Below are 26,240 nucleotides of genomic sequence, written 5' to 3' on the forward strand. Positions count from 1 at the left end.
AATGGATCCTTAATCGAACCAACTAGACGTAGCACTTGCTTTGGATAGGTTGCAAAATATTACTTGACACCATGGTGTTCATTAAAAGTTAACAGCAATTGTCACAATCAAAAGCAAAATTCAATCATGTGCGGTCATCTCTTGATACCCTTAAGTTAGAGGAATCCTGATGCTGAAACATGCATCACACCAGATGTTAGGAACGAACACACTTGATGGAATGGGATCTTATGTTAAATCGTTCTGAAGGAATAAAACTGTGAAATGCAGCAAAACGTTAATTCATTGTGCATTCAGAAGAAATGCCCACCGAGCTCAATAGCTGCAGTCACTTAAGTGCAGCCAGTATCCAGTATTCGGGAGATGGTAGGTTTGAACCCCACTGTCGGCAGCCCTGAAGATGGTTTTCTGTGGTTTCCCATTTTCACACCAGGCAAATGCTGGGGCTGTACCTTAAGGCCACAGCCTCTTCCTTCCCAGTCTTAGCCCTTTCCTGTCCCATCGTCGCCATAAGACAAATCTGTGTCTGTGCGACGTAAAGCAAATAGCAACAAGAAATGCCAAACACTGAAGTTAAAGAAAAGTGATAAATAAATTGAAAATGTTCTTACTAAACTAAAACAACTTTCAGGTTATGAAAGTTACATTAAATTCGTTAAATACCAAGTCCACAGTATGAATCCAACAAATGGAAATCTTTCTAATTTTCTATAATTAGACTAAAGTTACAGATCTGTCTACCTGCACTTGTCCCATTAAACCAAACAAGTGATCGGTAGATCGGCTCTCATTGTGAATAAAAAAAATGAAAATAAAATGTTAATAGCTGACGAATGGAAACTGCATTCATAGTGAAAATCCTACAAAAATCGACTAAGTGTCAACACATGGCATTATCATAATATACCAGACACCCGATCAATTAATCTTAGTTGGGTCCACATGGTAAGAGTCAACTTGGAGTGAGTGGACTAGTATGATGAGTGTTGGAAAAATTAAAAGAAAGGAAAAGAAAATGTGGGTGCGGGAAGGTATTCTACGAGGTATAGCATTTGGTGCGTAGTCAAATTTCTTACATAAAGTTCTCAAGGAGGATGAAAGCACATTTAAAAATCCCTTCTCACAGCTATCCAGTTTGATCAACTTCTACAGATGATTAAAGTACGTATACATAACCGCGACACATGAGCAGATTTACCTGCCAGTCTGAACCTCCAGGTTACATTACAGTACATGGCGACTGGTGACGTGCTTCAGATTTTTGGAAACTTTTTATATCTAATTCCAAAGATTACAGTATCCACATTTAAGCTGACTGCATTGGACGAGATCTATGATGCACTGAAGGAATACGTTATAGTATGTTCGCATGTACAATTTAAATGTCAAAGAATATAATACACTGTTAAACATTCAATCAGGCCAGCAATACTGAATTGATAATTGATAAATGATACATGATATTGGAGTAAAAAGTAAACATCGCACTCTTTAGAGTTCGTGAAATTGCTTCTTGTATTCATTATTCCATTTGGCAATCGGTAATGTTAAACCATTGAATTGTCGGTGAATAAATTTCTTTGGGTGATGTGCCTGACTTCTTGCATTTCTTAATTTTTAATAGTTCTTGTCTGCACATTCTAATGTTTTCAATCCTTGCGTTGCTTTGGCACCTACCCCAGGAATGTTAATTTTTTCAGCAGTCTCTAGCAATGTTGAATCTCTGGCTTCTATTTAAGTGGGAAGCCCAGCATTCCACAACACTTCTTCAGATTTGTATAATTGTACAATAATTTTATCAGAGTATCGCTCCACTGCCTTCCTTGCGATCTTAAAGCTTTCCATCATCTTGAATCTGTTACTCGCTTGCAGAAAGTTGGGCACGGTCAGTTTTCTCTTCTCTCAAACTGACAACTGGACTCGCATCAACTGTTCACATAAGAGTGGCACGCCAAACATGCGCACACATCAAGAGTCCACTCGCTCAGTGCCTACTCGCACTGTGTGAACCCAGCTTAAAGAAAAGAAAAGAGAAAAATAAAGTTCATGAAACTTTAACATGCACGGCTAAGCAGTAGTGATCAGTCTCCATTAGCCAGGTTTCCATGTGGGGAAAACCCTTACATTCATGCCATTACTGATGCAATGCTATTATGGGAGCACCTTACGTCTAGTAAGAATTATGCTGAAACGTGGCCTAAATATCATCTGCTAATCTTTCAAGCTCTTACCCACTGCTGCAAACACAAACATTGTTCGTCTATTTGCAAAAATGCCTAACTTATGACTTGACTGTACAGACAATGCAGTAATCCTGTTGTTGAGCCAACGTCAGTGTCTACTCGTCCTTGCATTATATAATACACGCGGCATCCTAAATCTATCGTTAAACTTTATGGTATCTACAAATCATTCGTACTGTCAGGCAAAATCGAAAGCAACAATTTCCAGATATTTAAATCTGATCCTCATTGAAACTATCGCACAAAGTGAAATTCGCTACAAAATTGAACTCAAACCTGGAAATATTTGTCTATTTCCTGCGATAGAGCGTGAAATTGAAATTAAACTGAAATAGTTTAATATATTCCTCAATACAATCTCTTCACATGCAGTGAAGTTTGCTAAAAAAAAACCTCTACTCTAGTTTGATATTACGTAATATCACTGAAAACAATTATCACTAAAAGTACGATATTCACGGCATAACTGTGAGGCACCAACTGACCTGCAATGTCACCACTCCAAACATGCATCATTGTGAACTGTCCAATGAAGTAACTTCTCATCAATCTAAGAAAACTAAATTATTGTAATAAAATTCATTTTTCACACCCACATTATTTCCAGTCACATCTTTGTATCTCATAGATACAGAATAGAATTCAATTTATGATAATTTTCTTGACAGTGCATCAGAATGTATTTTGTTCATGAGTTTGGCTATCACAAATGTACACTTTGCTGGTATCAAATGGAACAGTTGCTTAGACTTAACTACATAAAATTATCATGGGAGAATAAATGTGTACTTAAAATTGACATTACAACGCACTCTTAGATTTGACAACCCTTAAATCCTTTAATCATTCCAGATTGCTACAGGACATTGCTCTTATACAGCCTCTCAGAAATATTACACCTCAACCTATCCATTATGTCACAAAAATTCCCCTTCTTACTCTCGGCTTCCCACTTATTACATATCACTCGTAAAATACCGGCTCAATTTTTCTGAACCTTGGAAGCAAGAAAGCATCCTGTGATTTTCTGTATCACAAATACAGGGTGTCACAAAATTTAAATTTTCCAAAAATGCCATCTTTATCATACTTCACTTCATTTAGATGTAAACCGCAAATCTCATTCGACATTATTGAACACATAATTATCTCAAATTACATCCTTACGTGAATATTTTTATTATTGGATACGTTGATACTCAACTTTATCACACTCTTACGTTATTTTATCTTTATCATTATTGTAACTTTCACTGCCCCAAACATTATTTAATTTTCATTGCAGTATTAAACTTCACTTTTATTTTTTTAAAGAAATTTAAACACATTTTAAAGTCTTGCACACTGACGTAAATAAGACAATTCGCCTCCACACTAGAATAAGACATACCCTTGTCGCAGCACTTATTTTAAACACCGCACACATACAATGCGATGTTACATTTAATTTAAAGGGAGAAGCATTCAAATTTCAAACTACAAAACATATAAATTAGACCTGTAATTGTGCTATTGGCATGGAGTTTTCTCCGCTTCATTTTACACCAGCCACCTCGGGACTTGGTATCTCATTGTAGGATGCATTCTTTGCTTGAATACTACCTTATAAATACACTGATTTTTCACTTGTTTTGAAGCAACACACATTAATTTTTATAGACAACTTTAAAATAAATTTTATTCTGTACACATAAAACAATTGAACCACCCCGCTTCGTGTCGAATTCAACTAATGTAGTTTGCAGAAATCTCATTCCTTCCTCCCCAGGTGTTTCACAGGTGTGACTGACCATGAGATACAAGCTTATCTCCGCCAGACAAGTCCTCCCTTACAGATTACCAAAATATCGTTCGCAGTAATTCACAAGAGCTATCTACGAATCTGCTGTTTCCCTACGCAGAAGTTAAGGAATCCTACAATTATTTAACTTATAATTTTCTTCCCTGACTGGGATGGATATCGTGGATACAATGTTATCAATATCTAATTTGTCTCCATTCACCATTTACCACTTGGTAATATATTCCTCCCTCAAGCCAACTGGCTTCAGGGATTCTAAGTCTATTTTGCCCATTTTGTCTTAATGTCGTCTGACGTAGGTACTCCCTCTCGGACAATTGAATGACTGGTGCTCTTGGTGGAGGAGGGGTATTTATGCCTTCTGCAGGGACTCTCTGCTTGGCGTTATCTACTGTAGTTAAATCATTCCATTTGATGACCACTGGCCTGATTTCGACTCGCCCCAGGGATTCCACCCATTTTTCTGGTCATGATGGTGTTTGCTTCCTGTTTCTTTGATGGGTATTATTTTGTGCACAAGGGTTCCTGCACATTTTGACTGCATATCCTTGACACATGTACTCCTTTTGGCCAAGATGCCAACTTCTCTCCAAGCCTAATTAAATAAATTTCCACCCTATGGACTTCAGCTTCCTCATATTTCCCAAAATCTTAACTACTTGTTCATTTGTTAATGACAGTGCCAAAATCTCTCACAGCGAGGGTTATTATCCAGAATTTCATTAATTGCCAGAAGTCTTCTGAAATGTTAAGACCTCATTTGATCAGTGGCTCGCTTCCCGTTGTGAGTTGTCATGTTCCGGAACAAGAGAGGAGCTTGCAATAAAAAAATGGTTGCACTCCATCTTGTAATTGAAATTTCAGCAAGGCAGAATTATGGGTTCAGTACCTCAAATAGTTCAGGAGAGTGGATGGGTTCTGAGAATCCCTCAGCCTAGCCTTACACACGGTTATCCAGAGTATGACCTTATTAGCAGTCTTGCTGTGTTGACATTGGAAAACCCTGATAGACTGCTGATAACTTGACAGCAATTACAAATGGCATACGAACTAATGATTCTTCATTCTTTTTTCCTTCTGTAAGTGGAGCGATCGCAAAAGCTATCGAGCAAGTTAGCCATGCGGTTACGGTTGCGCAGCTGCAAGCTTGCCTTCTGGTGGTGGTTGGTTCAAATCCCACTGTCAGCAGCCTTGAATACGTTGCTTCCAATTTTCACACCAGACATTAGACCGTAAGGCCACAGCAGCTACCTTCTCAATCTTAGCCCTTTCACATCTTCCATCGCCGAAAACCTTTGTTGGTGTGGCGTTAAACTGGCAGGGGAAAAAGCCAAAATTCTATTGTCAAAAAGGTAATTGAAGCTAGAAATTAAGGATGGGGATTGAAATCATCATGCATAACTTCTGGAGGGTAAAGATCAGTGATCTATCAAAAATGAACAAGAAACACTTACAGCTAAGTAATGTCAGAGTACTGTGCTCTAATATTAAAGGCAAAAGCTAATAGTGGCTGTGTATGATACTGAAAGGCATTGCGAGTGCAGAAAAGCTAGAGTTCCTGGATTGATTTCAAAGCTAGATCGACCTGTTTGGAATTTTGAGGCAGTAGACAAGATTTAGTTGCAAAGTTATGCACTTACTAACTTGCATACATGCTCAATTGCAAGGGGGAGAAAGAATTCTGAGATTGCATTTGGTATTGAATTAATAGGCAATATTGTTCCTAAAAATGAATCTGCTTGAATTGTAATACAAAGTCTGCCTTCAATTATGAAATTCAGACACAGAACACTAACCTGTTGCAGGGGCAGAAAGATTGTCTCGAGTGGAATCAGCATCTGAAATATCATTCGTATAAAATTCATCCCATTATATCCATGGAAGGTAAACTTCTCTCCACCCACTTTCTTAAGTCTGGCTCCGTAGCTAAACGGTTAGCATGGTAGTCTTCAGTCCAGGGGACCACGGGTTAGATTCCTGGCCAGGTCTGAAATTTTAACCTTCATTGCTTAGTTCCGATAGCTTGGGGGCTGGGTGCACGTGCCGTTTTAATTGCTAAAAATAATCGTGGGTAGGGCCCATCCATACAGATGCACAGGTTGCCTATATCGCGTCAAATTGAAGGGCCTGCATCAGGCTGCTTTGGAAGACATGCGCCATTAAATTGTCTTCAGTGAACAAGTGGCAAATTCCGTTCTCTTGTAAAGCGGAACATGATCAGACTTCATATACTCGTTTAAAATCAGGCGAAGTGGACAAGAGTATTCTTGAACAATGGCGGGGTTAATTCTCTCTCCTAACATTAGAACAAAATGCATGGTTTTAGATTAATGTTAGAACAAATCTGTTCGTATTTTCAGATCAGTACGTACAGGTAACCATTTCATCAGGTACAACTTCCCTTGTTTAATCTTTTGGGTGTACAATTTTTCCATCAATGGAAGTTTGCCTAATGTTTTTGTAAGGGAACTTATAGACAGGATTGATATTAACCTCCAGAGCCATAATACTACAACCAACCTTCATGCGCTAAAACATAATCAGTTCTCAGCTACTATATTCAATAATTAGTCTGGGAGAAATTTAAATTCCCAGTTGGTCATGCCTGACATTATCTGAGACACTGAAAATTGCTCAACTCATACACAAATGCATAATTTCATTTAGGTTACATTTGCACTTGAGATTTCTACATAAAGACCCACAAGCATGTTTCAGTACAGTGAAACCTCATGTGTTCCTCATCAACAAATTTTCCTGTTTAGTAAGTCATAAATTCGAAGTCCCAATTCTCATCATATTAAATATATATAAAAATTCCTCTTATAGAGTCACAAATTGTTGCTGTTACTGCTTAGTACGATCAGATTTTTCCTAAACCTGAAAATGTTCTTGTATTTTTCAGCCCTTCTGAGAGAAACTTTATTTCCAACTCGGGTAAGAGCAGTCGCAATGGTTGCGTAATTGTGGGGAAAGGCCTTCCTCAACTTCAAAGGATAAGTTGCACTTAAGGGGAGCAAGCCATTAGCCTCAGGAATTTTCAGTTTTGCTTGATGGTTCTCCATGAGATTGCTGAATAGGAGAGTGAGCCTGTTTGTGCTTGTATTTTGCATTCCATTCAGAAGGTAGAAATGCTTGGAGTGGTACAGTGAAGTGTAGCTAATATTTGCTGTGTGATACGGCAGGATATTTCTGGATTAGGAATGTATTCGTGTGAAATTGACTAGCGTGGTGCTAGCCTAGTTATGGACATAGAAAACATGAAATTCCTTAATAACATAATGAAGACAAAATTAAAAACTGTCAAAGTGGACTGGCAAAAGTTCGCAGAGGTTACGAATGTTAAAACTCGCACCTTCGAGTTTAGACTCTTGTCACTCAATTTGGTCAAAGTTTTGTTTGATTCAAATTGGCAGCATCATTCGTCATAATTGCACATGGTCGAATGATGTAACCTCCAATTCATTCTTTTTTTCTTTTCTGCTTTACGTCGCACTTACACAGGTAGGTCTTACAGCGACGATGGGATAGGAAAGACCTGGGAATGAGAAAGAAGTGACCATACCCTTAATTCCGGTACAGCCCCAGCATTTGCCTGGTGTGAAAATGGGAAACCATGGAAAACCATCTTCAGGGCTGCGGACAGTGGGGTTCGAACCCACTATCTCCCAGATGCAAGCTCAGATGCGCGCCTCTAACCGCATGGCTAACTCTCACGGTAATTCATTGTCTAAGAGTGCAACCAGAAAATAAGGTTTAAGAATCCATTGCCCCAAAATGTCTTCTAACATTTGTTTTAAAGTGATCTGCAGTAATACATAATTTTGTTGTTCCCTGTGCACATTTTTGTCTGGTGTTTCACACCTTTCAGTGTACCGGTACTTGTTATTTTATAATCCCAACAGGAAAGAGTTCATAATCTCGTGTTTTTCTCACCTTCTCATACTTTCCTCATCTTTAGAAATGGTACAGTCCTTTCGCTGTACTCACGGATAGGCCTACATGACATAAAATGCCCTCATGTTGGAAAAAATCTAGTTCCCATATTCCTGTTAGGTAGTTTTTATTATTCATTTGTACTTTTTATCGCTTAACAAGTTATTTTTCCTTGTCCCCTTAACTATTGTATTGGTTTTCTAGTTTCTGATTTCTTGTATTCCTACCACCATGCCATGTATTAAATACGATCAGCTTTATGAATGCGTCCTGCAGTTTGTGGTATGGTCCTGTGCAGAGTAGGGAAGCAAAAGTAACTGAATTACTTCTAATTAATACTTAAGTAATATTCACTTACAGGCCTAAACTGTTACTTTTAAAAAATGGTTTACTCGTAATATACTTCTTGAAATAAAATTAAAATAGTTAAATTCTAGTAATTTACATAAAGTAAATTGCACACTGACCTAACTTAGAGCCCCAGCACTCACAAGGTCACGCCAGGGGTATAAAGGCAGATGAGTGCTCTCATTCATTTAGACAATCAGCAATCTGCATTTAGTGTTGTTGCCCAGATGGCAGATTCACTATCAATTGTTTACCTCATATTTATATGAATTCAAATTGTTTCCTAGCTTCCGCTTAAATATTTTCAACAAATTTGGAAATTTATCAAACATTTCTCTTGATAATTTACTCCAATCCGTTACTCATCCTATAAATGAATATTTGCCCCAATCTGTCCTTAAGAATTCTATCTTCATATTATGATCTTTCCTACTTAAAAAAGTTTCACTCCATCTTATTCTTCTACTTATGTCATTCTCAACCAACTTGCCACTGACAGCTCAAAACATACCATATAGTGAGGCTTCTTCTTTTTCCCAAGTCTTCCCAGCCCAGAGTTTGAAACATTTTAGTAACACTACTCCTTTGTCAGAAATCGCCCAGAAGTAGCGTTGCCTTCTTTTGAATTTTTTATAGTCCTGGCTTGGGTCCCGCACTCCAGAGCGATACTGTAACTGCCAGTACTACAAGACAGTCGTTCTATTAAAGGGAAATGTATGCATAAGTGCATACTTAAACATTGTTAGGGGGCATGATTATGCAGTAAATGAATCAAGTAAATATTTAGTACAGCTGTTAGGTGATGGTGTTAATACACATCTACTTTTTAGTATTGGAAAATTAAGTAGCTGATTAAATTAAGGCAGGTCCTCAAACTCCCGAAATCGAAGTAGTGCACACAGATGCAGTGGTTCTGTTCGGTGCACCGTGAATTGGTCGGACTCATTTCAGACAAGTGGTTTGTGTCGGGGCAACTCAACTAAGCCCGGCTGAATTCTGCTCAGGTGGTAGAGCACTGCAGAGCAAGTAAGGAAGCCTACACTCCAGACACGAGCTATGTTAGCTGCCCCATCGCAACTGTCCTAGTCACATCAAGTCAGAACACCTTATGATGTTGACAGTGATACACAATGAACTGAAGTGTTAGCTGAAAATTCCCAAGAAATTTTTATTTTTAGAGTCCAGAATAAATCTAAAATAGAATCTTGTTGACAAGTCCATGGTTTTATCCCTTAAAACAGAAAAATATTTTGCAGCTCTAATATCTGCAATCAATTTTCAAAGTAAGGAGCAATTAAAAATGGATAGCAATTTCGTATATCATGAGATATTCACTTATAGGAATTGCATTGAAATTTTTTTTTAATGTTCGTGATTATCCTTGCACTTACGTTGTAACAAACTTCAAAAATTACCAATCTTCTGGGTCACAGATTGAAGTTCCTTGTACAGCAGGTAACATAATGGAGATTCATTTGTGGAAGAAAATAAAATTTTCTTTAATTTCCTTGAGTTTTTCACTTGCAAGCCGAAGACTGTTTTTGTTTTAAGCACTAAATTTTACTACTGCTTTCCTGTGGTAGGCCAAATGTTCATATTTTTAGTTTTTAAACTCTTTTCTTCCAGTTCCAAAAACCTGACTTGTCATTTTCATTTGAGAAATGGTTTCTTTTTCTATAAACATATAACATGGTTAACAGAAAAGCTTCATATTTTCATACAATACCCATAGAAATGACTAAGTCCAACACTGCTAAAAACTAAGTTCCTTACCCCCTTGTTTTGCTGGCTTTTTGCTAACTCTTGTGACGATAATGCAGGTTTTGCTACTGAATGTAGATTTCTTTCTGATCCCCCTGCACAAGTATCTTTTTAACCACTTTGCTCTTAAGAATCCAGTTTGAGTAGAACTACTGGATTGCGAAACATGAACTGCTACAATGTTAAACCAACACAGTAAATCATCACTTACAAGACAGTATGCTAATTAATGTATAACTACAGTAATGGTTTTATAACAAGTTAAGCATAAGAACAATGAAATAGTATCAGTGTTAATAAAATTCATTAATGTAGTCATATACTTCATTTTTTACTGATACCAATCTTAAAAACATTTTATTAAATAAAATATTGATAATGAATTGAAATGGACAGACCCAACTGGAACAGTTTATAGATTTGATCTGAGGTGAGGTCATCTTAGTTTCATTATGGATAAATGATAACCTTAACTAAGGCAGGGGGAAAGGAAGTGCCTTGCTCCACTTAAGTCAGCACCTATGGATAGATGATTATTTGAATGATAATGAATGCAGGTTTCCATTTGGTGTACCATTCTTGGAACAGGAAGAATATACAGGGATGTTGAAGAATTTACCAGGATAGCTCAAAAACCTTGTATGTTATACAGTGCAGTTGGGAACAGATCTCTTAAACTTTCAGTTGATCATCCAAGAAATATTCCATATGAAGGCATTAACAATGCTACATGTAAGAGATTTCATCCGAAATAGTATAATATGTATACAGGACTAATAGCCAGATGGAAATGGTTAGTGGTAAGACTAGTATTATTTTCCTATTAATACTAGTTCTTGCAATTATTTTACTTTATTATTTCAAAGTTGTAATAGTCAACATATGGACTCTGAGGATTATTGTAGATTTTTCTTTGAAATGTCTACTGCTAACATATTTACTGTTTATTGGAACTGTTCCAGACTCTCCACATGCAGACTATACCTGGAGAAATTTTGGCTTCTTTGGTCAAGAAACATTCAGGTGATCCAGTAGTGACAACAAAATGCATAGAATCTGTGTCGATTGCTGAAAGGGAATCCTTCCTTAAAAACGTGAGAATTTTCATTTCTAAGTATTTAATATGGTATATAGTTCTTAAGGGGGAAGTTCTGATAAATGTATTAAGAAGAAATATTAGTGTAGAAACAACTTATGCCCACATTTGATGATCCAGTTGTTTGGAATTGTTGGTAACTGGTATAGTACTTAAAAATGAATAAATTTCTTCTTACAGTTAGGGGAGAGTGTTATACCTTGGAACGTTTGTACCTTGGAACAGTTGCATTATCTTTGATCGTAGTAAACATTCTTTGGATCAGTTGTGTTGATTTAATTACTTTGCCACCCTGGGCAGCAAAGTTTGTCTGGTGGCATCCATTGTGGTTTCAGTTCCAAGTTATTTAAGTGTAAAGCATTTTGGTACTTGAAAGTATTTTGAAAGTGATGTCAAATTGGCATATTAGTAGTTCACACATGTAAAAGAGATTCCTTCAATATTTACACTAAGTTAGTATGTAAATGGGCTAACTTACACACAGGTTACATTTTTGTTCTACCTAGCCTATAAAAGAAATTTTTTAAATGGCTACATCATGTACCTTGGAACATGATCCAAGGTACAATAGGTGTTCCAAGGTACATTACAAGGTACACTAAGTTCTTTCAGATGCTATTTTGAAACATTATCTTGTTCTTATTCTGTGTTCACCTGAATCCAACTCAGTTTTAATAGATCTAGACCCAATAATCTGAAGTTGTCTACAGATCTTGATCTTGATCAAAACAGACGTCCTCTCATATCACCTCATATTATCAGGTTCTTCCCCACAGCTGAAGAGAGGAAACCAGGGAGCACCGGGGAAAGAAGGAAAGGGAAGTCAACAGTCCTAACAGCTATTCCTGACAAACGTGATCCCCAACCTAACTTGTCCAATATGAAAGAAAATAATGAATCTAAAACTTTGATTGCAATGAAAAGGACTAACAGGAATATTTTCCATTCAGAAGAGGAACCTGATATGGTGTCTAGTGAAGCAGATTATGCAGCTGATCTGCTGGGAGAGCAGCAAAAGGACGACTTTGCATTAAGCCTACACTTTGATCACCCATGTCTTCCAGGAGAATTTGTTTTTATGATTCTAAAATTCAGTTTTTAAAGAGACAGGATAACACTAAAAACTTCATCTTTGTCAAAGATACACTATATGATGTTCCCGAGGAAGACGTTATAATGAAATTGCCTCAGCCAAATGTTTCTGGTGGCACCCAGTGACAAAAGAAACATATGCACTATGAAATAGATTTCATAACTTCCAGGTACATCATCACTGAAACAAATCTGTGTTTGATTGTGCTGTTGCTGTAATATGAAGGAAAACTGATAACAAAACTAGTTTAATCTGATTCTTTTTTGTCTTATTAATAGGTCATTTTCATCACATTTTTAAGTCATTTTTAGGGACTTGTAATGAGAGCATAATACTATGTCCAGTGACACAACCTGTTTAGTATTATGTATACATGTACAGATGAATAACATCATTTGTTGTGAAAAATAGAATATTTTTGTAATATTCAGTAATTCTGTCATAACTGTTAAAGGTGTTCCAAGGTACATGACTGTTGTACCTTTGAATATGCTACAGAGTTCAACAAAATGTTTTTTAAATACTTAACTCTGACATTGAGCGCAGTGCAAACTGCATTAAAATACGTGGAAAGACCTATATTAATGATTAATAATAAGTAGGATTCAAGAAATACCAAAAAAGAAATTAAAAAATGAAACGTCAAAACTGTTCCAAGGTACAACACTCTCCCCTATAAGTTTCATATAGTGCATGCTACCCTATAATCCTGAATACCACCTGCCACCGATTATGACCCGCACCCTAAGTTTGAGACGGCATAATATGGAAAAAAATAAGATAACTTGCATACCTATTTAATTTTCTTCAAATATACCACAAATATAAATCCAAACAGCTTACAATTACTAAAATCATCACAAAAATCTTAAATCAGTCCAATACTCGGATCATTCACAATTAGCCATCGCAATCTTAAGTTTAACCATACGAAATTTCGTCGCTGGCATCTTTCCACAAATGGCAGTCGTCATTACCGTCCACTGAATTTGAAATTCCGCATTTCTTAAAGCTTTTGGACACTAGATCGTTGTGATTGCCCGCCCATGCAGTCTTGATCCATCTGCGTATTTCTCCCACTTAAGGCCTCTTCACTCGTCTGGTTGGTGTTAACACGTGATCACCATCAGGCATCCATTCCGTGTACAACTGTTTCATTGCAGTTTTGAAAGGCCAGTTCATGCACACATCCAAAGGCTGTAGAAGAGAGTCCTCCGGGAATTATTGCAAGATAGTTTTTTCCTTTCCTCATATCTTTCATGGCGTCAGTTGTATGTCCTTGGTAACTGTCAAACACAAGCATGTTTTGTTTTTGTAACAAAGCTCCCTGGCAACATTGCCAAACGTACTTCACCCAGTCCTCAACTAACGCACTGTCCATCCAGCTGGACTCGTGTTCTAACAATAACACCACAGACTGCAAGTTTCCTTCCGGAAGTGTTTTCCTTTGCAGAACCACATATGGAGTTTGGTTCAGTCTGCTAATACGCACAACATTACTGTGCATCATTGCTTTTCGTTACCACCTGTTCTGATAGTTAAACTTTTAGAACTCTTTGTATCCAGTGTAGTTTCCAATGGCATTTCAAAATAGACAGGTGTCAGGTCAGCATTCCCAATTTGCGACAGTAAGAATTTTGCTTCCTCAAATGAATGTGATGCTGAAAGGCCATTATTTTTTCTTCATATGCCCCAGGGAGATGTTGTGAAATAGACGCATGTCTCCGAATAAACAATCCCTTTTTCCGATAAGTTTTGGATCCATCCGCAGCTTGCACTAAATGCTGTGTTTTGAGATCTTTCGAGATCCCTAGTGCTTTCGATTGACGTTTCTCTAGAAATGCCATATTCTAACTTGTTTCTTTATTTTTGGTTAAGTAGATAAATTTCATAATTCGTATCTTACATCGGATTTTATCAATTATAGGTGTAATACTTGCAAGTCTTAAATAATATGGACTTGGAAATAGTTTAATTACAACATGTTTTTAAATCGTCATGTTTTTAAAATTTGTTTTGTGACGTAGATAAACTTATGTTTGCCAAATATTTCCTAGAATGTATTTCAGCTGATGACACAAAATAGGGTGTTGAAACTAGTTCTGATAAGATGAAATTACAACATATATTTTAACATTTTAATGTATTGAATAAAGTGGATACGAATTTTAATAAATTGTTTATCACAAATTTGTGCAGTCTTTCTTCAATTCTGGAAACACTGCACTCTGCCCACGGAATGCTCTGCGATCGCTATTACTTTTTAGAACTTTTTTCTTCTGCCAATCACGAATACACGATTTAACAATACCGTACTTTCTGCCAAAGGCACGATTTCCGTATATTTCAGTTTCACTTAAATCTGCAAGTTTCTCATGCACAGTAAATGACCGCAGGTGCAGTTCTGAATCTGTAGCTTACTACTGACGCAGGACAGATACGGAACTTGAATGTAAGAGAGGTAGGCTTCCGTAACAAACGGTCTAGAGTCTTGCAAAGTATGATATCCTGCAAGATAAGCTATTCGTGCACCCAGCATGCCAGCAACACTTGCGAAACAAATGACAATCGAGCGTCTGCAGCAGCGGTTTTCATATTTACCGCATATTTACCCATATTCTTAGATTTACCATATTTCATTTCCTTACATTCTGCATTTACATGCCACTGGAACTGTATCGCAACTAAAACAAGACCTGAATGCCTGTTTACATGTGGTATATTGAGTACGGTAACCATATTCAAATCTATTTCAATACTCCATGTAAACGTAAATATTTAGGAGAATGAATGGCTTGAATATGACCCGCACCCCAGATTTAGAACAAATATTTTGGGGAAAATGTGTGGGTGGTATTCAGGATTGTACAGTATTTAAACTAGATATCAAACATTTCCTGAAAAACACCATGTCTTAATATAATAAATGGTTTCTAATCAATCTGTTCTAAATACATTTCTTCGCAGTCTCTTATGAGCTTGTTGTAACTTCCCAGCTTCATCAGAAGGGCAGTAATGACAATAGTATATGTGGTGATCCAGCAAGTCTGGAGGTGACAAATGCCTAGATATCTGCCAGAATGGAAAGGATAAGAAAGATCGAAAGGAAAAAGGACAGTTTGAAATAGAGCAGTATGACTTTGGAAATGGTAGACAGATTTTTGACTGAGATGGTTGGAGCTTGGTAGTACGGGAGATACAGTAATTAAATTTCTTGTATTAATGGCATATGAAACTATAATCGGGGAAAAGGTATGGGAAAGTAAGTTGGCAAAGTGATGATCTAAAATTCTGTGGACAGTTTACGGCAAATGTTTTAGCCGTCTCTAGTGAAAGTTCAGAGGACAGAATGGTTTAGGAATGTTACTGACCTAAGACAGGAAAGCAAACTGTCACCCACTTATGATTTAGTGCTCAAGGAAATGCTTTTCATATTCTGACTCACTTATGCTCTGTATGTACACTTAATCTCACAAAAATTGGCAGTCATAGAAGAAAACTTTCTTTCAAAATCCTCTTTCAAATAGAATGAACACATTGTGTCGGTAGGATTCAAAGCATCAGGTCTTCAGCTATCTGCTGTTTACAAATATTCTCATATTTGGAGAATATACTATACAAAACTTTCATTTCTTTGCCAGCCAATTTTTTTGTGCAGTTGAGTGTACACCTATTATAAATTCTGAAAGGTATTCACAAAATGAAACCCACAGTTGGTACTGTGGGATTTTGAACAATTCATGTGTCAGATCAATACAGTTGTACATCCACCTTGCTGCCCAGACATCCTTGAACACGAGTTATACTCGGCACCAAATAATTCAGATTTTTAAAAATATTTAGGCAGATTATCCCACTCATCAATAACTGCTTCAGTCTGTTGCTAAGTGCTAGCAGGATTAGGTTGGTGGGCAATTGCTTTCTTCAAAGCCATGCATATTTAACATGGTTTGTCACAAAAGTGCTAGCCACACCATTAGCTGTATTCCATGCATTCTCAAGGAATGATAAATTATCATTAGCTGTTATCATCCACTAGTCCTCTTATAATAGCTGCAGATCCTGTAATTAAAGGTTGGAGGATGTATCTTTGTATACTAGAACAGGAATTCTGCATGTTGACGAAGTATGATCCTGATCCTGGTGCTCCAGGAAGAAAGACTTCATTCCAAATCTCACTAGATTGTCCCCAGATTCTGATGCTCCTGTTGCATAGGTATAAGCTTATGGTGATTATCACAAAAGTGTGCACTTATTTTCTTCCTGATCCTAAGAGTTGTTGCCCACCTCACGTGAGCTACCGCACAGTGTGATGTATGGAATTTTAGCACAGGCCTCCTTGATATCAGTCCAGTCATGCAACAGATTTAGGATTATGATGGCAGTTGTTTTTAAGAGGAGGTGCAACCATCCTGCAACACGAATCTGAAGGAAAATGAAACGACAATCCGTCTGAAAAATGCTTACGTAAGAAAGACGAGGGCAATAAAGGGAGTGAAAATGACTTCTTAGGCCTCTCAAACCTGATACTGTCCGTCAGACAAGAAAAAATTGAGAGGTCAGATAGGATAGGTGGAATGGAGCAGCTCGTCTGATCTGGCACATCCACTCCAGCGGCTTTTTGAAGATCTGGTGAAGAGTTGGCAGAATCAGTAGGCTGGAGACTTGTTGAAAGCAACAAATACTTATCCTCCCTTCAGTGTTGTGTGGGCATCCTGTTAGTGTCTGTTATTTATTGGTAAGTTCGTCAGCAACAGGTTGAATCTCCCTTAACCTTTTCCAAACTTCTGCAGATGTCACTTGGTCTTGCTCTAATTCAAACGGAAATATCCACTCCCAGCCTTCTTATTGCAGAATTGTCATTGGCAGAAATGGGTATGCTTGTCAAGTTTACCTCTGGCCTACACTTGTTCATATACCACTGAACTTATACGTGATGTTAAACTGGCACACAACAAATGCCTCATGTCAGACAAATATCAAATCTGGCCTGAGTTTAGCATCTGTGTCTCAAATTGGCCTACAGTGCATATTACAATAGTGTTCAAGGTATCATACATACTCCTGGAATCGTTCAGGTGATGTTGCTTCCTGGTAATATTCTGGTGTGGAACTGACATTTTAATACAATAACTAGGCATACTGAATGAGAAAATTGCAAAATACCATACAAAATTGAATGGGGAGAGATGGTAACAAAATTGACATTGGGGCAATGAATCATAAATATTGCAGTTTATAAATATTAAAGTTGTAGATTGCTTATAGCACCTAGCAAGTAAACTAATGCAAAATGCAAGGCTAAGTAAAAATTATGGGGTTGCTAAGGATACAGCTTTTGACAGTTCTGAAGTGATGCGATGTATGCTCGGTCAGCTTCAGCTATTCCCATTATAGGGATCTACTTCAGTTTGTCAACCAACCATCTTTGCTACTGTTCAGTCTCTGCTGATCACATAGCACAGTTGTGTGCAGTGGAGGGGAGTTCAACTGTGAGCTTGAATCTAGCAGACAGTGGGTTCAAACCCCACTGTCGGCAGCTTTGAAGATTGTCAGCGATTTAAATTCTCACACCAATAAAATGCTGGGGCTGTACTTTAAAGCCACGGCTACTTCCTTCCCACTCCTAAGCCATTCCTATCCCATCGTCGCCGTAAGACCTATGTGTCGGTGAGACGTAAAGCCAGTTGTAAAAAAAAAAAACCGTGGTTGATTACTCTAGGGGAGTTTCTATTACATTCACATAAACTTAATTTATATTTTGTGTAAAGAATGTGGTATTTAAATTAACCATAGATTTTATTTCAAAGAGTGCGGTGGCTTCTTCTTATCATAAGTAATTTTGTTGGGACAGGATTCTGAATAGCTCAGCCAGACGGTATTCAATTTAAGAACATTCAGTATTTTGAAGATGAATGCACAAATAGTAGATTTCTCATTCGTGTATTGAACATAGTTGAAGGAAATCGCATGGTGCTGAAAATAGAAGTGTCAGGATTATTTCAACGAGTTTATTGAAGAGGTCGGTGCCAACATTATTTCCCTTCTTCCAGCTGACACCAGGTTGGGAACAATTGTTCCCCTCCTTAGTCCTGTCTCTCTGCAAATTCCTCACCAAAGTGTTCCAATCCAGATTCTGTTGTCCTATGCTGTTCTTCATAGTCAATCCCTTGCAATCTGTCTTCCCTATCCTCTCTTTCCAGTGTTTGCCTGGAAATATTTTTCTTCCATCTGCTCTTGACACCTCCAAACCATGTCAGTCTGTTCTGTTAGTCATCTAGGTTTTGCACATATAGCTCTGCCTCTCACTTTATTCTTGTTTTATACCATACTCCTCAGACCTTAGCTGCCTGTACTTATCATTGTCCAGGTTTCTGCTGCATGTGTCGTAGGGAAGTAATCTCTACCACATGGTAGAAGGCACTCCCTGGATTTATCATTCTGTTAACTTCCGTATCCAGTCACGTATTTTGTCTGGTTTACTTTCCAAATATTTGAAGTGTTCTTTTCCAGTTCCTCGTCTCAAATTTTGATAGTTCCTTTTTTATTTCCTCTACTCATCACCATTGTCCTCTCCATGTTAATCCTAAACCGAAATTGTTAAATATTTCTATTAACCCTAGAACAGTAGCACTAATTACTATGTTATTGGTAGCACTTTGTCATGGCAACAACTCATACACTTTGGTAGGTTTATGAATTGGCAATTTTCATTGTCGATTTAAGGGGGTTTAAATAATTAAGTCCATATTGTAATGGTTATATAAATGTTTTTTCATCTGATATGACTAAATTATAATTACAACTACATCTCAGATTTAGTGACATACAAGAGTAGGAGTGGAGGAGCAATATAACATTTGCATGAAACATTTTATAATAGACAATGAATAATAGTACGTGACACACTATTCAATTCTAATGTTGGTCATAATGATATCATCCACCTGTGTGTCTGGCTCAGGGTTGGGAATTTTAACTAATTGGTTAATTCTGCTGGCACGGGGTCTAGGTTTGTAATTTCATCCTCAAGACTTGCAGGACGCCTACAGACGTCAAATCGAAACACTTGCATCTGGCAAGCTGAACTTCTGACTCTCCTGGCACTAAAAGCCATATGCAATTTAATTTTCATCTTCCTCTGTATCAGACTGTCAATCTGGTATAAACTGGATCTAGGTCATAATCTTAAATCATAATAGTGTTCAATGTAGTCTTTCTCCTTTGTCATTGGAAGATTCATTGCAAGTTATGAATCTCATTCCATATTGACGGTTATCACTTTACAAAAGAAAATATTTATAAAATCCTATCAATACAAGTCAAGTCATCTGTTAGATGAAGCAAAGTCTATACATGTTTCAGCCTAATCTCAAGGCCATCTTCCGTAGTAAAACAATGATTACATAATATACAAACAAATTAAAAATCGTAATGATGTGAAGTGACAGTGATCATGATTGGTGAGTTAAAAACACATTGAGGTACAAAGTCCTCATCTAATAGATCTTGCTGACTGTTAAATAAAAACACTATGCTGAGGAGTGTAGTGTTTTTATTTAACAGTCAGCAAGATCTATTAGATGAGAGGACTTTGTACCTCAATGTGTTTTTAACTCACCAATCATGATCACTGTCACTTCACATCATTACGATTTTTAATTTGTTTGTATATTATGTAATCATTGTTTTACTACTGAAGATGGCCTTGAGGTTAGGCTGAAACATGTATTGACTTTGCTTAATCTAACAGATAACTTGACTTGTATTGATAGGAGGATTTTATAAACATTTTCTTTTGTAAAATTGGAAGATTCAACGAGAATATTCTGGATTTCTTCTTCCGTGAAATCTCCATTTCAGACTATCGACCATACACGAAAAACCTAGTCCTGGTGTACATTTCCACAAAACTACTAAGTGAAATATCCCACTTTATGCAATTAAATGTAAACTACACGATCATTAGTAGCACTTCATCTTAGAGACGAATTAAGTAATAAACATTTATGTAGCGACGACTACGATTTTAGAAACTGATCCTAAACACCTTATCTCAACTTTCCGTCCACTCTCTGCTAGCAGGAAGGAGGCTAAACATTGTGCCAGGCACTGCCAGATGTTAAGTGGGGGATAGAATAGAAGGGAGAATTGCAGAAGCTTAAGCATATCGAGTGTTCGTGGCGGGCGCTACCGTTCTAGGGTTAAATTCACACCTGTTATACCTCATCCTCCCTGCAGATCATGTAATCCTCTGCAAACATTACGTTCATATTTCCCCACTAATCTTCCTTTGCTGCCTTTTTTCCTCCATCACCAGTTTAAACAGTAAGAATAACACGACCCCTGTTTTAGCCAATTTTCAATTCCAAACCATTCTGTTCTACCCACAGATGTGTTCAAAGCCGTAACAGTTCTCATGCATTGCTTTTATCAGTAGTTCATGGACATTGCTTTATCAGGCTTTGTAAACTTTTGTTCTGGTGATCTGTAATATGCTTTTTCTAAGTCTAAAAGTAATTATATCTTTCCCATATTCTGAACTTTTTCCCATGATGTGTTTCAATGAAAATGGGTTCTACTGTTGATCTTCCATTTCTGAATCTAAATTGTTCCTCTTGTAACAGACTTGCCACCTTTCCTCTAATAGTTCTTTTCAATATCCTTTCCATTATCCTGACATCAAAGATAATTTTCTTATTTCCTTTTTTGAATAATGTATTATAACCCCCTCCCCTCTCTTTTCCCAATACTCAGGCACTTTTTTCTCTACACACTTAAGTATGCTAGGAGTCTGCTGTGAGTCCCACTGGTCCTGCAGCCTTGATCATTTCTATGGCTACTTCATCTGTCCCCATAGCTCATCTTTAATTGTCCATTCCACTTATATCATTGTAATGTCAAATTCCTTCTGTTAATTCTATACCTGTTACAGGATACCTGACTGGATACCTTGTCCATGTCTCGTTTCTCAGGTATACTGCATACCTGCCAACATTCCCAATTTAGGCGAGACTCCCGATTTAACAGATTTTCCCGCCTCCCCAATTCTATTATTTCTCCCAATTTTAGCTATTTTTTGGTGAACTTCAAAAATTTTTCATATCCTGCTATTTCAGCTTCTTTTACACCAGTGGCCAGAAGTCCTTCACTGATTGGCTGCTTTCAAACGAAATATAGACATTTAATATGAGAAATGTGCGCGAATGTGCAATGTTTATTGAAACCTGTATATTGCGACGCGTATATCGATTTTCAATCTCTCGTTCTCGTTTACTATGTTAGTGTTCGTTCACATCAGTCTAGTCCAGTCCAGTCTAGTCTATTCTAGACTAGTCGCTAGATATGGAGTCTTTTTAGTAATTTAGTGACAGAATTTCAATGATAATGACAAGGACTTCCCTAGAGATTATAGGAGCCATTTGGAGACAGTTCTGACTAATTTGTATTCATCTTGATATATATAAAATGTCTGTCAATTGCTCAGAATTTAAAAAGAACATTTCTGTACCAGTCGTGACCACAGTAAGCAGAAATGCAAGTTTTAATTTTCTGTAATGTCTATATGTACATGTATACATGCATAACGAGAAAACGGCTGAAGAGAGCTTAATGAAAACCAGCGTATAAAGTTGGGGAATAAATCGCTACAATCTAGGCCACGGCCTCTTAGGGTGCATGCACCTGGTGCATCCACTGTGCATGGTGCAAAAGACGACTTTGCTCGTTTGATCAGAGTGCAGACTCCCACTCCTCGATTAGGAGAAATTGAGCTCTCTCTTTCCCCACGCCTGTCTCCCTCTTCCTCGCTTGTTCCGCGTAGTGTTCCAAATCTGAGCAGAGCTTAACAGAGTTGCCCAGAGACAAAGCTTTGGTCCGATCAGAGTGGACAGATGCACTGTGCACAGGAACTCTGCGCCTCAGTATGCATGCATGAGATTTTGGGTGTTTGAGAGGCTCTGATCTAGGCGATGAAAAATTGTATTCACGCTGAGTGAAATGGTAGTTTAGTGGAAGGCCTAAAATTTAATTCTAAATTATTTGTTACCTTTGGCCCTATCGATAAATACTACATAATTAGTTATATATTATTAAATTTCCTATCATTTATATCTTATGTTTGTACCGTACTTGCTATGATAAGAGATTCATGAATTAGGATTTTTGTTGCCAAGTCCATATCAGCGCCGAGGTATGGGAAAATGGGCGAACAGAATTTAATGAAAATTGGTATGTTAAGTCGGGGAATAAGAAACCAGTCTACGCTATTTTATTCACCCTGTTCGACATGGTAGTTCAGGAGAAGGTGTCAAAAATTTAATTTTTAATTAGGCCTATCTTATTGGTCATATCGAAAAGTACTACATAACAAAACATAGAGTACAATTTCTAATTATTTATGCTATGTCTTATTCAGTTTTACCATACAGACTATAATATATTGGTGGTGATGGTGATTAAACTGTGAAAATTATAAGAATGAGAAAAATGTCAAGAAAGAATGATTGCTTGAATAACATGAGGGAGTCACGACAGAAAGGACTCGCTTTACATTAGATGCTGTAATATCACAGTCGGAAGAGAACTTAATGTGAAGGCCTGCAATATAGCAAGCTCATGAAATCTATCAACAATATTACATTGACCATTGTTTGTAATGTGCTTTGTGTATTCTGCTGCCATTTATCTCCAATAGATGGGATTACTACTGTGTATCTAGTATAACGGCCTGCCCGAATATTGGCGGGAAGTAGCTGGGGAGTTAATCTCTCTTCAGCATGCCATTCCTCTGGTTCATAAATTTTCTGATACTACTGGTACGTAACACACTGGATCATCATAGTATTCAAGCTATTCGATCCCTAGTTGGAGGCAGTAATTTGAATGAGCAGTGTGCACACTTAAATGGAATAACCATGAACCTACCACGTTGGCATAGCAGGGGGAGAGGTCATACTCCCACATGGCAGGTAGGGGGTGCTAACCGGATTGCCAGCGGACTTGAGCGAAATAAAATGGCTCATGCGTACCACACACATCCCCCTGTGAGTGGGGGATGCAGGCAAAGAATACTCACAGTATTCCTTGCCTGTCGTAATAGGAGACTGAAAGGGGCAACCGAGGGGTGATCGAATCAGAACCACGAGACTACTTGTAATTAGTACCACCATGCAGGGAACACCATGGGTCTCTTTTGCGCTTAGGACCTGTATGTTAGATATACAATAGGTTTGTGATTAGTAGCAACAGTGTGTGAATTGGGGTGAGTTTTACAGTACCTATGATTAGTACCACTCTGTGAGCAACACCATGGGTCTGCCTTGCCTACGGTTAGTACCCACTGTGCAAGGAACACCATACGTTTGCATTGCCTGTAAATGGTGCCGCAATGTAAGAAACACCATAGGTCTGCGTTACATGTGCGCATTAAATTACCTGCGAGTAGTACCATAATGTGTGGAATACCGCGAGTCTACGCTACTTTTGATTATTAGTGCAACATGACAAATACCAAGGTTCTACTTTCCTACCGTTCCCCATTATGAGGGCCCGATGACCTTAATTTTGGACCCCTTTTAGAGTACACCCATCATAGATTCAGGAAAGTGCCCTATAAGCAGTCCCTTGGTCACTAATACCGTTGTTTAATGCTAGTTTCTGGGAACGTGGGGCACTGCAGGTCAGATCCTGATTGTTTTAAATTCATATGCACCAGGCGAGTTGGCCGTGCGGTTAGGAGCGCGCATCTGTGAGCTTGCATCTGGAAGATAGTGGGTTCGAACCCCACTGTCGGCAGCCCTGAAGATGGTTTTCTGTGGTTTCCCATTTTCACACCAGGCAAATGCTGGGGCTGTACCTAAGGCCACAACCACATTCTTCCCATTCCTAGGCCTTTCCTGTCCCATTGTCGCCATAAGACCTATCTGTGTCAGTGTGACATAAAGCAAATAACATGAAAAAAATTCATATGCATCCATTCATTCATCACATTTTAAATTCTGGTCACTGCATGATTTCAGACTTTTAAATTGTCATTACATTTAGTCTCATTTCGTACCATTAGGGGCAGATGACCTAGATGTTACGCTCCTTTAAACAAGCATTTTAAATGAAATGACACAGGAGTGTTCACAGCTGTCTGCAGTCTGGTCATTCTAGCTCTGGAACTTCCAACTGTTTGACACCATAGTAGTTTTCTTTAATAGTGAGAAAATATGCTGTCTTTCATTTTATTGAATATTTCATGACAGCATTACTTTTAATCTTGACATTTGTACTGGTATCATTGTAATGACCTATGTTGCCCTTCAGTTGGGAAAACTATGAGGACAGTTTTTCTGAGAATTCCATAGTGAAGCGCGGGTACGACAGCTTGTTATTCGATACAAATAGCATTGCACTTCGCATAATCACACGGGTGCTTGATGCAATATATTAATACATGCATTTGCTAAGTAATGGCATCCAAGTGAATGACTGATCCACATGTGTGGAGCATGAATTCATGCTATTTTTGGAAGGCTTATCAGACCATCTCGCTTGCATACTTCCTGTGAGGTAATAGAGATTTAGCCTTGTATAGCAAGTCGTGCTTAGAGACGCTAAGTGTTTTAAAAATATCATAGTGCTGTTTGCACAAGACACGTAGAATGAGTTTTGACCAATTGTATCTCCTGATTTTTGTTTTGTCAAGTTGGCAGGTATGATACTGGAATTTTCTGTTCATTCTCTTTCCTGGTTTCAGTATTACTGCTTTATTCTCCACAAAACCTTTTTTCAGTTTCATTCCTACAGTTTCTTAAAATTGCAGATAATTTTTTCCCTACTTTTCAGATCTTCCTTTACTTCCTGGGTGAATGTTTTCCAAACTTCTTTTCTTCAGCTACTGCTTTTATTGCAAACTATTTTCACTTCCTTGTACCTTGCTCTACTCTCAATCTTGTGAATTTTCCATTCCTTCAAAGTTTTCTTCTTTTTCCTTACTTTATATTTGTATTATTCCATCATGGTTCTCTTACCTTTCCTGATAAGTTCTGCCACATGTCTTCTGAGCATACCTTACAAATAAAATCTTGAAATTATACCATTCCTGTTGAACATTAATATGATGTCCTCCTTAGTTTTTGTAGTTCTTTCCTAAACTCTTCCTGAACCTCCTTTTCCTTCAGTCTTTTTCTTGAAGTTTTGTGACTGCCTACTTTTCAACTTTGATATTACTGCTCTATGGTTGCCCCCAAAGGCATAGCTGTAAGATCTGGAAGATCTTTCAGATTTACTTTTTCCACTATGTAATCAGTTTTTGTTGTCTCCTCTTCCATACCTTCTTCTTGAATCTATTTGATTAGTTGGTTCCTCTGGCGAAAGTCCTTCAAAATATCCCCTCCGTGATTGTTGCTGTATTCATATGGCCCTAGAATCTTTCCCAGTCTATTCCCACTTTTGCTTTCAGATCTCCCCCATTGCCTTCTGAATATTTTTCCACTCAAGGAATTGTTCTATGTTTTTTCAATTTCTGGAGCATATAGTTGGAACAGATTGTTTGTCTCAATTATATCCTTGGTATGATTGTTGATCTTTACCTCCTCCACATATTCCATAACATCCTTTCTAATGATCATTCCTACTATTTACAGCATCCTGTCCTCCACTGTGAAACAGCCTGTACCCTTCCTTTGGTTTTCTTACCCCTCTCCATTTCTCACTGAGACAAAGGATGGCTATGTCCTACTCTTTCATGAAGTTTCAGCTCTTCGGTCTTGTCCGTCAGCGTTAGGATGTTGTCTGTACCGATTCAGGTAAGCAATACTGGTTGCCCACTTCACACCTCCAGTACATGAAGAACTGCGCATTGCCTGTTGGGGATGCCGTAGCATTTTCAGAGGCCTCTCTTGGACTTGGCATGCCTGGTTAATTCTGGCATGACGAAGCCCAAAACCACATACTGGAAACTTCCCGGAGGAG

At 37.8% G+C, this 26,240-nt stretch overlaps 1 protein-coding gene across 2 annotated transcripts in view; it reads left to right on the forward strand.

Annotated features, from left to right (window-relative positions):
* The window catches only part of LOC136863739 (uncharacterized), a 357,445-nt gene that overhangs the window by 105,645 nt on the left and 225,560 nt on the right, over positions 1 to 26,240 (forward strand). For both annotated transcript variants that reach the window (XM_068226336.1, XM_068226337.1), the window contains exon 4: positions 11,052 to 11,183. In XM_068226336.1, the coding sequence (XP_068082437.1) occupies positions 11,052 to 11,183 (132 nt within the window). The remainder of the gene's footprint in view (positions 1 to 11,051; positions 11,184 to 26,240) is intronic.

Source organism: Anabrus simplex, chromosome 2 (genome assembly GCF_040414725.1).
Source record: "Anabrus simplex isolate iqAnaSimp1 chromosome 2, ASM4041472v1, whole genome shotgun sequence".
Taxonomy (NCBI): Eukaryota; Metazoa; Arthropoda; class Insecta; order Orthoptera; family Tettigoniidae; genus Anabrus; species Anabrus simplex.